This window comes from Euprymna scolopes, chromosome 43 (genome assembly GCF_053919585.1).
Source record: "Euprymna scolopes isolate OS-2025 chromosome 43, ASM5391958v1, whole genome shotgun sequence".
NCBI lineage: Eukaryota > Metazoa > Mollusca > Cephalopoda > Sepiida > Sepiolidae > Euprymna > Euprymna scolopes.
Genome location: NC_136524.1, coordinates 33,772,308 through 33,787,710, shown reverse-complemented (window position 1 = coordinate 33,787,710; position 15,403 = coordinate 33,772,308). Strand labels below are relative to the sequence as shown.

At 34.6% G+C, this 15,403-nt stretch overlaps 1 protein-coding gene across 2 annotated transcripts in view; it reads left to right on the top strand.

Moving 5' to 3' along the window:
- Positions 1-6,243: 6,243 nt before the first annotated feature.
- The window catches only part of LOC145268273 (uncharacterized), a 99,392-nt gene continuing 90,232 nt past the window's right edge, over positions 6,244-15,403 (top strand). For both annotated transcript variants that reach the window (XM_080123645.1, XM_080123644.1), the window contains exon 1: positions 6,244-6,958. In XM_080123645.1, the coding sequence (XP_079979771.1) occupies positions 6,390-6,958 (569 nt within the window). In that variant the 5' untranslated portion in view covers positions 6,244-6,389. The remainder of the gene's footprint in view (positions 6,959-15,403) is intronic.

Below are 15,403 nucleotides of genomic sequence, written 5' to 3'. Positions count from 1 at the left end.
CTGGGGGGGGAATTTCCACCCCATCCACATACCTTACTATATATAGGACTGTCGTGTGAAAATTAGTCAGTTTAGTTGAGTCGCAGATCAGATTAGTTGGAGATTGCTTGTTGAATCCGAGAAGAGATGTGACCCCTCCACCTTCCTTATCCAACCGCCTGTCGCTGTCTGTGAAGAGATTTGAGACTGTGAAAAGAACTTGCAGAAACTGAGTGATAATTGTAAAAGCTTGTACATAATTTTGCGAAATTAAGCTTCTGTAGATAGACTACATGAGTTTGTCTTTCTTCGATATTCACTTTCAGTATACCAGATTTCATGTAACAACCTCAGAGAGGACTAAACTACACAAGCCGAGATTTCTAGATAAAAAGGGGTCCTTAACCACCTTCTCGAGTAAGGGGTTACAAGTGTGTTTTTACATTTAAGAAAATAGATGCACATTTAACATGTGTTTTTACAATAATCGTGGAAAAATAGCAATTTTATAGTTAACTTTTTAGAGATTTATAAAGAATCAGAATAAGAATTGGTAATTGCATCGGAATCAGAAATTTAGTAGGAATTTTTAATTATCTTGGATCAGGAATTTAGTACGGAATTAATAATTGTATCGAAATTAGGAAAAATATTATAATCGTCTCATCACTAGTAGAAACACTTTCTCAAGTTTGACAAAATACACCTGAAGAAATTTGAAGGTTTATATCTGGTAGGTGATCCTGGAAAGAGAGGCATTCGATGGGTTGCACACACGCAGATTAATTCCATTGAAGAATGCGGGACTTTCTACCATTCTCTATTAGAATGCATAATTTGACCAGAAATATGTGAGAGGATATTGGTCAAAGGATTTGAGATAATAGACAATGGGAAATATTAAACATTTCAGGGGGAAAGAATGTTTATATAAATCGACACAACAGAAAGTGGAGAAGTTGGTCATGGAGAGAGAATAAGTGGACACATTCTTAACCATCAAACATCCACACCATCCTCACATGCCTTCACTGATGTCAAAAACCCATCATAGCTGTAAATCCAAAACTGTTGATGGTGTGAAATAAAAACAAAACATTATTTTATAGATCAGCTGTGTTGTGTTTTACTCACTGCCAGTGTGTATACATCGTAGACCAGTGGCAAAAGTTGATTTAGCAATTATATAGACTAAAAGACACATTTAAATGATCGGCCACAGCAAATATATAACACATCAACCAAAATGTGAAAATAACACTTAAGATTAGAACAGTAATCCGAATTGTCAATCCTTATCTTAAAAATCCAAACTCTGCACATGTTCAGTTTTCCATTTCTACCCAGCTTGTGCATGAAAAAAATATAATTCAGTTCCAGTGGAGATGTGAATATAGATATACATTGCATTTCTTCTTGCTTCTAGTCACCATTGATGAGAAGCAGAAGTAGACTTGAAACTAACCTGAATTCAATTACATTTCCACTCTATACATGCCTGCCAAACCAACTTGCCCTACATTATTACTCTTGGGAGATCAACACTTATCAAGACCTAGAGACCATTCAAAGATAAGCGTTAATTAGATGGCGAGACAAGATCAGTCATGGTGGAACTTGGGTAGGGGGTGGATTATCTAAATGGACGACTCAATAGGAATTTATTCACATTAGACTTGAAGATGACCATGTTATAGTCAGCCAGGAAGTAGACAAACTGTACTGTATTCCACATATGGACAGTTCTAGGAAAGAAACTCTGCTCATGGAATTTGCATTTAATTTTGGGCACAGATAGGGAGTGAGGAAAGTTCTATTTTTATATGGAATTCTAGCGATACTGTTCTCTTCTTCATTTCAAGCCAGCCGAGTCAGATGAACAAAATGGATTTGTCTAATTTCTGATACTCGCACTTGTTCTACTATTTCTTTAACCTGGACTTATGAAGTTCAAGTTAAAGAAATAAATTTACATAATACATGCCTGCCGAACCAACTTGCTTCATGTCCTTATGTTCCTGTTCTGTTTTAACAAAACTGTTAAAAAAACGTTGATTTTAATGTACAGGAGATATTGGTATTTTTATATGGAATTCTAGTGATATCATTTTGTTCTTCATTTTAAGTCAGCTCAGTCGAATTAGTATAAGGTGGAACGATAAAAGTGTCACCCTAAAGAAAACAACACTACAGCTTTATCTTAAAACTTTTATTGAAAATATCAATTCAGGTAACTTGATTATGTAGTTGAGCTGATATCTATTCAATAGAACCGCTTTCAGCCTCAATCGCTGCCTTGATACAGGTCCAGAAATGGGAGCATGCCTTTTGCATAAGCACCAGCAAGAGCTCGGAAAATACTTGGCAGATGGTGGCGATCAGGCTGGTTTTGGTGTTGTGGGAGGTCATGTTGGTGATGTTCGTGGCATATGATCAAACAAAGTAGTTCAGCAGGTTCAGATCGGGGGAGGAGGAGGACCAGTGAGAGAAAGGTACAAAGTTGTAGCACTCCTTCTGAAGCCAAGCCTGGGTCTCTTTGGACTTGTGGGCCAACACAGAGTCCTACTGCCACACCCACGGTCTGTCAGTGGCGACCTGATTACACCAGGGGATCACCACACTCTTCAGCACATCCAGGTACACTTTGGTGTTGACTTTCAAGCCGATTTCAAAGATGTGAGGTGGCATGATGTGGCCCTCACTTGAAGGACTACTACTCTGTTCTGTTTTATTTACAAGTAATTTTTGCGTGCTTTTATGCCCCGACTTACATAATGGTATGGTTGATTTGAATATTTCTGCACGTCCATATTTTTCCTAAGATCTGCAAAACATGAGTATGGGCATGCAAATTCAGTTCCAACCGAGATACAGATCTGACAATATTGTATATTGGAACTTTATGCCAGAGATTATGCTAACTAGCATGGATTTCAAGAGTACTACATTAACAGGGCTTTACGTTGTGAGTGAAACAGTCACATTTATAAGTGATTTTTCCAAGTGGCGGCTAGGAATCATAAAATGATTATCTTTTGGTGATTGTGTTTTTTTTTCATTGACAATCTTCCAAAATTCATTACTGGGTGAAAAATGCCTGTTCAACTTTCATTTTTTTCTTAATAAAACGAGCAAAATCAAATTATTCAAGCAATAAAAGTCTAATAGAACAATATACTCATTTTTTTTAATGAAAGCTGTTTGAAAAAAACAAAGAAAAAAGAAATTTAATTGTTTACGCCTTCAACATAAAATTTGGTGCATATTTACAATTACACTTATATTACGCTATATTTGTACATACAGTGTTTATGTTGTGAGCGAAACAGTCACATTTGTGAGTGATTTTTTCTCAAGTGGTGACTAGGAATGTTTACATTTCTGCTTAAAAAAAATATCTGAAGAATTTTGGATATTTATAACTTCAAGATTCAACATAAAATTTGGATATGTGCAGAAGTTTCTGGAATTTTAAGATAATTACGGGATAGAAATTACATCACGTATTCGGAGCAGAGAACAGAGTTTCAAGTTAGTCCAAGTCAAAGGAGTATCATGTCTGATAATGTAGATATCTAAGTGAATATTTCCTCTAGACCTGTCTGTTCATTTTTCAAAGGCAAAGTAAAAGAAGGAATTGATTTTAATCTCTTTTTCAGAAGGAATTAATTTTAGTGTCTCCCCTTCTGAATGAATTTTCTCGCACCAATAAAACCTTTAAAATCATAACATCACCATTTTTCCATGCAGGAGTTAAACAGGTAATCAACAGCCACCTAGACGATGCAGCCATACAGGGAATGGCACACATGGAAAAGTGACAATCAAAGAATCGAGACTAGATGGTGCCTAAAAGTTGAAAAAAAAAACCAAAACTATTATTAATTGATTTATTTCCTGATTGCTCACTAGTGATAACACACATGTGCAGCAAGTATGCATTTGTTGACGTATGTAAATGGTTCATTTAACATTTGTTTGTTGAAATTATACAACAAGACACTATATTACCTTTTTCATCTCTTTCCAGGAATTGTAGGGAGACGAGATTCAATTTCACGCTTGAATTAAAAGACTCAGATTTGATTACATTCCTACTATAATTAATACACACATGCAGAACCAACATATATATATATATATATATATATATATATATATATATATATATATATATATATATATTAGTGGCCTGGCAAGACCACAGGAGAGACAACCAAAAAAGAAGAAGAAGAAAAAAAACACTAAGCAAAATTCACCCAAACTAGCAAAGTTAAAGCTGATCTGCCAGGACACTATATGTACAAATGTAAGCAAATTTTGGTATAATTTATTGGTTTGAAAATATAGCTTCTTTTTTTATTAATTGTCTTAAAATTTTAACCAAAGAATAGTATTATAATCTTCAAATTTTCATGTTGTTTTGTTGCATAGAACCAAAGATACGAGCATTTCAATATTCAATTTTGCTACAAGTATAGATATATTCATATCTATATGTATATTTCCCCCAAACCATTGGCTTGATGGAGAGGAGACTAAAATTTGCTACTATCATTTCAAATAATCTGAAATAATAGCAAGGGGAGACTTGATTCCAAATATTTCTCATATGTTATATCTCCCCTCTTTTGGAAATAGGGCATGATTATGAATATCTCCAGTATCAAATAAATCTTATACACTGTGAAATTTACTTTATATAAGAAAACTAAAGACGAGAGATATAACATATAAGAAATATTTGGAATCAAGTCTTCCCTTGAAAACTGCCTGACTGTTCGCGGAATAAAACACAACAATCTATAAGCAGCGAAGTTCAATACTTTTGTTCATGGCGTGAAAAGAAAATAAGCAGTTAAGTTTGTTGAATAAACTCGGTTAATATAGCAAACGCGTGTAAGAAAAAGAAAGAAAGAAAAATAAAAGAAAAAAAAATAAAGAAAGGAAGTTAATAAGTAAATTGTTGCGCGCATAAATAATGAGGTAGCAACTCCAATTTAAGTAAAATTGATTTCAAACTCCAAATAAAACCACTCTCACTTAAATCCACGCAACAACTACGCACGTATTCGATTTTAATTTCAGTCTTCACATAAACAAAAACGCGTAATTGCAAAAAGTATCGTAAACTTAAAACGTACACATAATTACAAACACACACACACACACACACACACATATATATATTATCACGCAAACACGTGCATGTGCTCTTATTGCAAGAGATTGTTAAATTCATTTACTTTTGTACAAAAACTACTACTACTGAATTCGTTATGCGTATACAGATGTTGCGGACTATGCTAAATAATAAGTTTCATAACACACAAATATAAACGCGTTTCAGTTGCAAAGAAACAAAAACCTAACAACAACAACAACAACAACAAAAGTAATCTCTCCTATACATATATTTATTTCAGTGTTCATTGTAAGATGTAAATACCAACACATACACGCGCGTGCGTGCGTGTGTGCGGACACGCACACACACATAGACGAGCACATGTATTATTGCCAAAAACTACGTACGTGCCAACAATTGATCGTATACTGTCGTAAAGTTATTAATCGGTCAAATTAATATAAAAAAATAATATCAAAGATCAATAATTCATATATGGGTTTATACAACTGTTGTATACTTCATTTTATAATTATTTCTGTAAAAGATAGCAAATGCTGAAAAGTGATTTTCCATTGTGTTGGGAGGTTGGATTGGTTTTCGGCAAAAAGGCAAAACGAGGCTAAAGTGGCCGCTCTCTATTTCTGTCTCTCCCTCTCTCGAACCGACACAACAAATTGATGTTCACTAAAAATGACTTCTCCTTCAGAAAACCTCTTATTGTTTTAAATAGTTCGAGGGGATCTATGTAAGCCAGAATCAAATTCACGTTTTGTATCCTGTTGTTTTTTTTTGTTTTTTTTTTGGTTTCAAAATATTTTCGACGCAGCAAATTTGTTTTACGTGAACGACTGAACGAACGAAAGAAAGAAAAAAAAATAAGAAGCAAAAACAAGAAAAAGCCCCCTGTTTAATCGTGCTCTCTCCCCTAATATATATATATATATATATATATATATATATATATATATATATTATATATTTGTTTGTAAGGCTATTACCTCTGCATATTTTTACTAATTATAAAGCCAAAGAAAATAGTTATACCCAAATATACACACACACAAACACAAAAACTAACAAATATTTGGTATATATTTATTTACTAATTTCCATCGACGTCTCAACATTCTTCGTCTGGGGGGGTTGGTGTGTATGCACCCGACATCCTCAGCATAAACATATCGCCTTCGTAGACGCCCCCTCCTCCCGCAAGGAGTGAATAATAAGCCCCTTCTTGGGGGGGTGTTCACGTTGTCTAAGTCTATGTACTACGAGGGACATGATTTTAGGTGCTGAAGTAACAATTTGTAGTCTGTCCCCAATGTCGACGAACCCTGCAGGCTTTGGCCAATTTCCTAACAATAATTACATGCCGGGTATAGGTTTGCCATGTGCTGCCCATTTCTCTTCCATGGGTGGTTCGTCCGTACCCTCAAGCACAACTAACACCGTCTCTTCCTCGTACACTTCGACAGTTCTTTCGCCACCTGGCCCTCCATTGTCCTTATTTCTGAACTACGGTGGTTTGCCGTCTGCCCAGCACATTCAGACTGGTTTTACATTTACGTCGCCGACTCAGTCGTATTCTTTGATGGGATCTCCCCCTGTCTCCATAATGCACGCGGGTATTTCGCCACACAGTCAACATCTTAATATGCACTATCATCATGTCGGGTCAAATCCCTACCTACAGACTTCAACGGCCACCACACCGAGCACGGCTCCTGGAGTCGGAGTGACTTGGCAACATACAGTGCCGTCTTCTATGCCGTGGGTACAAACAAACTCCATTACACCAAATCCAGTATGTTTCAGCGATGTTATGTCTTCTTCGTCTATTATTACCGGGTAAGTATAAACAAATCACAAATTCTAAACTAAAAGCGTTTCTTTTTTTGTTGTTGTTTTGCTTTTTTTTTTTGTATCTTCCAATCAACAATTTTCTGTGATACTTTACAATATCTTCGTCACGAAAAAAACAAAAACAAACAAAACAAACAAACAAACAAAAAACGGTACTAGTGCAGTCACTGCAGTGCACTTATTGATCCGTGCTGAAATAACAACGTTATTTAAAAAGCCATTCTTAAGGTGAGGGGAGGGTGTTTTGTACCTATTCTATACTTTAACCTTACAATTGAATAAAAAAAAAAACATTAGTGCTAATGCACTTACTGATCCGCGCTATTTTTTAAATCGTATTTCCAAGTTTAATTAAAATTTTATGTTTTTTTTTTTCAATTGTAAGGTTAAAGTATAGAATAGGTACAAAACCCTCTCCCCTCCCCATGTTAAGAATGGCTTTGTAAATAATAACGTTATTATTTCAGCACGGATCAATAAGTGCACGCTGCACAACTAACTGCACGAGTACCAAAACATTGATATTTTTTTTTATCCAATTTAAACTTGGAAATACGATTTAAAAAATAGCGTGGATCAGTAAGTGCACTAGCACCCCCCCCAAAAAAAAACAATAAAAAAATAGCGTTTTATCATTTTAATAAATGAATATTCAAAAGATTACAGGGTACTCGTGCACTTATTGATCCATGCTGAAATAATAACGTTTTTTTTTTTTTTTTTTTTATTTAGAAAGCCATTTTAAACATGGGGACGGGAGGGTGTTGTTGTTACCTATTCTGTACTTTCACCTAACAATTTAATTAAAAAAAAATGATCGCTAAACTTTAAACTTGAAAATATTAAAAAAAAAAAAAACGCGGATCAATAAGTGCACTCAGTCAGTACTGACTGAGTTTGTCCCGAGTATCGACGGATAATCCGAAGTTAACTCTGGAAATGGCCGAAGCAGTTTACGGTTCGAAAGTCAATTTATTTTTTTATTTTTTATATTTTTAATTTTGGTAAATTTTTACGGTGCTTATGGACTTTTGTTTCCGTGTTATTTTTAAACAGTCTTTCAGGTTAAATTCAAGTTTTACGATATCTTTAGTTACAAAACACCTTCCCATCCCTATGTTAAGAATGGCTTTCAAAATAATAACGTTATTTCAGCACGGTAACAAAAACGCATCAGTACCATATTCACTTTCCACCTTAATTACTTTTAAAATGACAACTTTCTAGGTTTTCGGGTATGCTGAAAACGAATATCGCATTTGAATTCTCCGCACAGTAAGCAATGTAATTCCTTATGTCATAAGTGGTGGCTATTGTTGTAGGCGCGTATATTTTTCGTATATTCTTGCACCTATAATAATGGTCACCATGTATAACATAAGGAATTATATTGCTTAATATGCGGAAACTTTAAATGCGATATTCGTTTTCAGCATACCCTAAAACCTTTAAAGTCGACATTTTAAAGGTGATTGTTAAGATAGAAAGTAAGTAAAAAATTTACCAAAAGTTGCATTTTTATTTTTAAATTAAATTCAAAGCAAACAAAAAAGAACTCTAATTCTTAGTATAAGATCTGCTTTTCTTTTTTTTTTTTTTTCCTCGTGACTTTCAAATCGTAAGCTTTCCAGCCAGCACTAACTCTGAATTGTCCATCAAAGTACTGAAATCCTCTGGATTGCTCATTCATTACAAATACCAAAACAATAACAAAACAAACAAACAAAAACTGTAGTACTTCTGCAATTTGCAGACTACTGAAATAACTTTATTTTTTAGAAACCCATTCTTAGCATGGGGAGGGGACTTTAACTATTTTGTACTTTCACCTAATAATTTAGAAAACTTAAATTCATTTTTTACGGTATCTTTTAACTCGAAAAATCTATCTAAAAACATGGCACGGCCTGTAAACTAAACTGTTTACCCCACTCCTCTTATCAATCACAAAATACGTTTTTGGTCTTCACTTCTCGCTCAACTAACAACTTTTGCTTTGGCGATTCTTTCCCTTAGCCCTATCATGAGACAAGTCTCTCGTCATTTTCCAATTCTTTTCAAGAGTGACGGGGGGGGGGGTGTATTCCAGTAGTTATAAACTCTTGGAATCGCATGCATTCCAATAGCAAACAAGTAAACGTAATAACTATTTTAGTAATTGCACTCTTATTTGGTTTTATTCAAAATCAGCACCTCTGTGGTTAACGGTTTTCAAAAGGCTTTCTGCTGTCCTGTCGGCTGGATAGAAAAAGCCTTTATATTTAAAAAAAAAAATGTTTTTTAAACCATGAGTTACATTTTTTTTTTTTTTTTTTTTTAATCAAACATCTTAAAAGACGTGGGAGGGATTTTTAATAAAGTTTTTTTTTTTTCGTTCAGTCGACAGGACGGAAAAAAGCCTTTGTCAACACAGTGCTCATCTTGAAGAAAGCCACTTATTTATTAAAATGCATTGTAATAGTCAATGGTACAAAAAAATTTTACGACGTGCCCCAGCATATTATAAACACCCCAACTTCCCCATGTTAAGAACGGCTTTCGGAATACCCCCCCCCCCAACCTCGAAAGCCGTTCTTAACATGGGGAGTGGGGATGTTTATTCCGAAAGCCGTTCTTAACATGGGGTGCTTGAGGGTGTTTATACGACGCTGAGACAGGTCGTAAAAAAATACCCCCAAAATCAACTATTTACAAAATAAGGTATTATCATGGCGGGACTTTTATAGAAAGACGTATACAAATAAATAAAACACTTCATGTTTTATATATTTGTTTTACCAAACGACGTGTATGGTGTGCAACTACCACAAACCATACACTCAACAGTGCAATAACACATGCTCCTATTTACTTGACCACGAGAGCAAAGTTTAAAACAAGGTCTACTTTTAATGTGCAGGAAAATTTAGCTACTCCGCTTCCCCAAAAATACACTTGCGAAGAAAAAAAAGGTAAACAAATGTTACAGATCAGATACAAGGCCATCAAAACTTTGTAGCGTGGAATCGATGGTGATTCTCAATCTTTTTAACTAGATGCATTTTGACCCATTCATCCAAGTATTCGCTTTTTGTCTCTTCCACCGTTTGTGCAAAGAAAATTCACAGAAATGAAAGACTCTTTAAGATACTAAATTTTCAAAGCTAGAGCACCTACCTTGAATGAATTTCTCGATCCAGTCACTGACTGCAGAAGCGATGGACCTCTGCCTGTCACCAGGGCTGTTAGTAGCCTCTCCGAGTATTCCATCCTTCTTGATTGGATGCAAATGAAGGATTTGGAAGAATAGCAACTATCTGTATCACCGTACGATTGAAAATTTCTTATAAAGTCCATGAGAAAAATGGAGTTGAATCGGTAATTTATTTTATACAAGTTTTCAATTGGGACTTAATTCAAACTCCCTACAAAGGGGATTCATTCACAGAAGCATGAGTTCTGTGAGAATAAAGCAGGGAAATTTCTCTTGAATTAGAAATTAACCATAACACATCCTTATGCAGTAAAGTCGACTTGGAAACTGAAACTGCACCTTTGGTGTGTCATGCGTCTACATAAAAAAAAGGGAAAAACGTTCAAAGGCAACTTGCAAAATGCAATGGCGGAAATGCTCCAGACAATGTGAATTCCGACACCTTCAAAAAAAAAAAAAAGAAAAGAAAAAGCAAGATCTATGAATATTCATTACTTTTTTTTAACACTTGTGGAATAATAAAATGTCCCTCCATTTTTTAATTGTATAATTTACATTTGAACCTCTTTAAATTTTTTTAAAAAAATTTTAATTAATGTTTTTAAGTGATGCTAGTCGAGGAAGGAATACTACATGTTTCATAGAAGTAATGTAAAAAAAACGTTTGTTTTAAATTTTACAATCAAGAATAATTTTACAACACGTAATGTACAATTGATTGTTTTAACTCAACGTTATAAGAATCGAAGAATTATTATTTTTTTTTTTTTTAGTCTCAAGACATATCTTCTCTTTAAACTAAATGAGACACAAGAAGCTTTGTTTACAAGTGCTTTACATAACATTAGCAAAAGAGCTTTAACTCTTACAATCTGGATAAAGCCAATCTCCACAAGTCTCTTTTTCAGAGACTCCCACATAGTCAAAACCACATCTGTTGTATTCATCACAACATATCATTGAAGAAGAACCATCATTTCTACCCCTACCTCTTCTTCAAATTCAGTCCTTGCATGATCTGCAGAAGAAACTTCCTTAATATCTAAGGGATAGAAATGTTTTAGGGGACGGATTTGTTTACAACCATCCCTTGATATACAGCTGGAAATGAACTCGCCCATGAATGTGAAAAAGAACTTTACCAAAATTCCAGAATGACCTGGTCTGTTTTGGCGACTTCACCAAACAATACCACCGACTGATATTTTCTCAGTACAATGACTTGTATTTCTGTCCTTTTCTCTTAAAGAAACGAGATAATTATTTTGCCAGACTCCTTGCTTAATTGAAGAGATCCCAACAATTCAATCTTTCTTGGAGGATAAAGACAGAGATCATCAACTGCATGAATTCTCAGCAATAAATATGGGTTGCAACCAGTTCGCAAAAATTGGTTTGAAGTCAAAATATTTAGATCCTTGCCAGAAGAATTAGTGTAGTGAGTGGTCTGTCATTAACAGCTTTTTCAATAGTGCTTCTACACAATTGGGACAGGATTTTGTAGTCGATAAATCGAGTTTTCAGATAAAAAACAATGGTTTCAACTGAGTTTTTTGTTAATTCTAATAAGTTACAATGGTAACTTCCAGGTTATGGAGTCGGAATTACCTGAATATTACTGAATTATTAAGAAAAAAACCCCAACTTTAATCGTGTTAACATGTGAAAATTTTCTGCCATCTTGTTCAAATCGAAACGGAAAATTACCCCCCTTTTGAACTCTCCTGTGTTTTACAATCGTTTTCATCAAATTCTATTTTTTATTTTCTTTAATAAATAATTTTCTATCTTATCGATTTTCGTAATTTTGGGATATAATTACCTTAAAAATATGAGGAATACGTAGATACCATTGTTTTCATGTGAAATTCAGGATTATGATTTCCAAAATTTTGTCCCAATACTGTAGAAGCGCCTTTTCGACATCTGAAATGATTGTTATTCTAATTTCTTCCTTCCAATGAACTTGTTTGTTGAAGCCATCGTAAGTGAATTGTTCAGCATGATACTTGAGTATGAAACTAAAGATGAACAGGTATTAAGGCCAAAGATGATCGACTTATACCTGAAGTTATGCAGATGATCACGATCCTTCAGAAAAACATAAAATCGATTTTTTTTTTTTTTTTTTTTTTTTTAATGCTGACTTCTGCATCTTGTTTAATAACATGATGATGATGAGGGGGATCCAGTAATAATTTTTGAAGTCTTTCCGAGATACATATATGGGTTCTATGATATCCATTTTTTTCATATTTGCCTGAAGACATTTACATAGTCTTCATATAATCTTTTTTTAAAGAGTCCACCCGTTTTCAAGGAAGAGAAGTAGTTTGACTCCACTTGAGATATTATGTTCTTATTCCAAGACACATCAATGTGATGCTTTTCTTCCTTGAAAACAATAGTTTAAAACTTGAATTTTGTTCTCATCATAGAACAACAGATTGGTGTCTCTGTCTATACCAAACGAGTCAGGAGAAAAACTCTTAATTCAACCGTGGATGCCTCAGATTCCATGTTGACCATGTTGGTTAGCCGGCAAGATGGTGAACATTTTTGGTAGACCATTTTCCTGCGTTTTTGGGCAAAGAGGTGTCACCATATTAGATTTAACAATTTCTGGCGCATTCTCAACTATCGTTCTGAGCGAAGGATATTTCTTCTTGGGTCTATCCAAGCTCTCACCGACTCCCCATGTGAATGCTAAATCTTCTTGGCAAATCACAACATGCTCATCAACCATACATTTAGTTATTATCTGGTCTACTAGACCTTCATAATCTACTAGCAATCTTTTAATGTTAGAGACAGAACTTATTGCCAATAGGCATGTTTGCCTTGTTCACTTTCGTGATGATAGAGTTCAAAATAAATTTCGTGGTCTGGTGGAGGATGCCCTTTTCTCTTCCCTGCAGCCTCTTTCTCACAGAGGAGATATTGCAAGCCTGTCTCTGCTTTATCGTTATTTTCATGGCAAGTGCTCAACTGTGGTTCCCCCTCGCCAAACTTTTGCGAGAAACACTCATTTAGCTGAAAGCGCTGTCAATAATTCCCCCCATTCTTTATCTCTGCCTAAACCTAAATGTAGATTCCATGAACAAAGTTTATTTCTTGGAACTGTCTTCCGTTTGCCTGCAATACAATATGGTTATCTTCAGGTCCAGCATAAGCAAGTTCTTGATGAACTTAAGTTAACATAACAAATTTACTGAATTTCCATTACTAACGATTACTATATTGTCTAATTGACTACTGTACACTTTTTAACACTTATCCTCATCCTCAAGTGGCCTCTGGGCCTTGATAAGTGGTGATACCTATGTAAAAAAGTCTTTTATCAAGATTTTTTTCTCGATGGAAACATTTTCACAACTTAAAATTTCTATTAAATTTGAGCTTTAGATAAAATAACCCAATTTTCACACAAATAATTATCCATAACATTCAATTTTGCAGAAGTAAGGGAACATAGTTATACATGGATAGAAGGAATTATTTAAAATTTCTTAGGTGATTGTACAGAAAATAGTTAAAACTGAATTTAAACATTAGATGGGTTAACCACGGCCACCGATGAATTCAATATTCGTCGATTGTCTTTTTAAAAAATATATATATAAATTAAAAAATAAAATAAAACAAAAAAAACTGTTGTAAAAAATGCTTCTAACTTTAAAATATTTGAAAATACTCATTGAAAAGTTTTATTCATTATTAAAAGAACGGACTGAAAAATATTCTCATATAAAAATTGTTTGTTAAGCAGTTTAAAAAAATAAATGAAATGAAATATTCGACCTCCTTTGATATAAATAAAACAAGTTCACTTACCATTATATTTTGTTAGATTAAAATTATCCCAATGTGCAATTATGATAATTGTAATAATGATCTAAATGGAGAATTGTTTTTTCTCTTTAGGAGAATAAAAAACATAATCACAACAGCCACAAATATAAGACAATGAAAAATATTTTTTATGGCCACACGGTTAAACACCAGAAGCTTTAAGCACCTTCGTACCTTTACCTACATGTTGATCTACTAACGATGTCACTCTGTCATGTTCATTGGCCTGCTCTCTCAGTAGCCGTGAGTTAACCCAGCAAATTTCAGCAAACGTCAAAGAAATATTTTACATATTTTTCTTTTTAATATGAGTGTTTATTATTTATTCACCATCCAAAATCAAATGGTAACGTGTTTAATCCTTATTAAACAACATTTGTAAACCATAAAGTTTGTGTGTGTGTGTGTGTGTGTATATATATATATATATATATATATATATATATGCACAAGGAAACCCATCATAATATCACAAAGGATGAACAACAGGCCATAAAATCATTACAGAATAATGATCTCATCACCATAAAACCAGCAGATAAGGGAGGAGCTATCACTATCATGAACACAAATGATTACATAATAGAAATAAACACACAGCTAGCGAACAGAGATTTCTACAAACCACTCCTCAGTGATCCCAGTAGCACTTTCAAATCTGAACTAAACACCCTAATCAGCAGTCTAGACCAAACCATTAGGACACCGGTTGAAAAATTAGTACCAGAACATCATAATCCGGCTGTCTTTTACACTATCCCTAAACTTCATAAACTCCCGAAAATAGTCAGCAACATACTCGCACACCTCCCATTTGAAGACACGGGAAACACTGAGGCATCGGTTACCGAACCCACAGACATATACCACATAGCTAAGGCTCTTCAAATCCATCCACCTGGCAGACCTATCGTCTCGGGCATCGGGACCCTCACGGAGAAGATTTCGGGATACATTGACAGCATCCTCAACCCATTGATGCCAAACATACCCAGTTATATTAAAGACACGACACACTTCCTACAGATCCTACGTGACATCGGTAACTTACCAGACAATACAATACTCGTCACGATGGATGTTTCCTCTCTCTACTCGAATATTCCACATGAGGAAGGAATATCCGCATGCAGGAGTTTTTTTACAAACCCAGAACTTACAAGACACCCGCATCACAAACATATGCAGCATTATAGAGTACATTCTAACACATAACAATTTTACATTCAACAACAGACACTTTTTACAAATAAAAGGCACAGCCATGGGAACTAGAATGGTTCCCAGTTATGCCAACATCTTCATGCACACATTCGAACTAAAATACATACACACACACCACCACACCACCTCAAACCGACACACTATTACAGGTATATAGACAA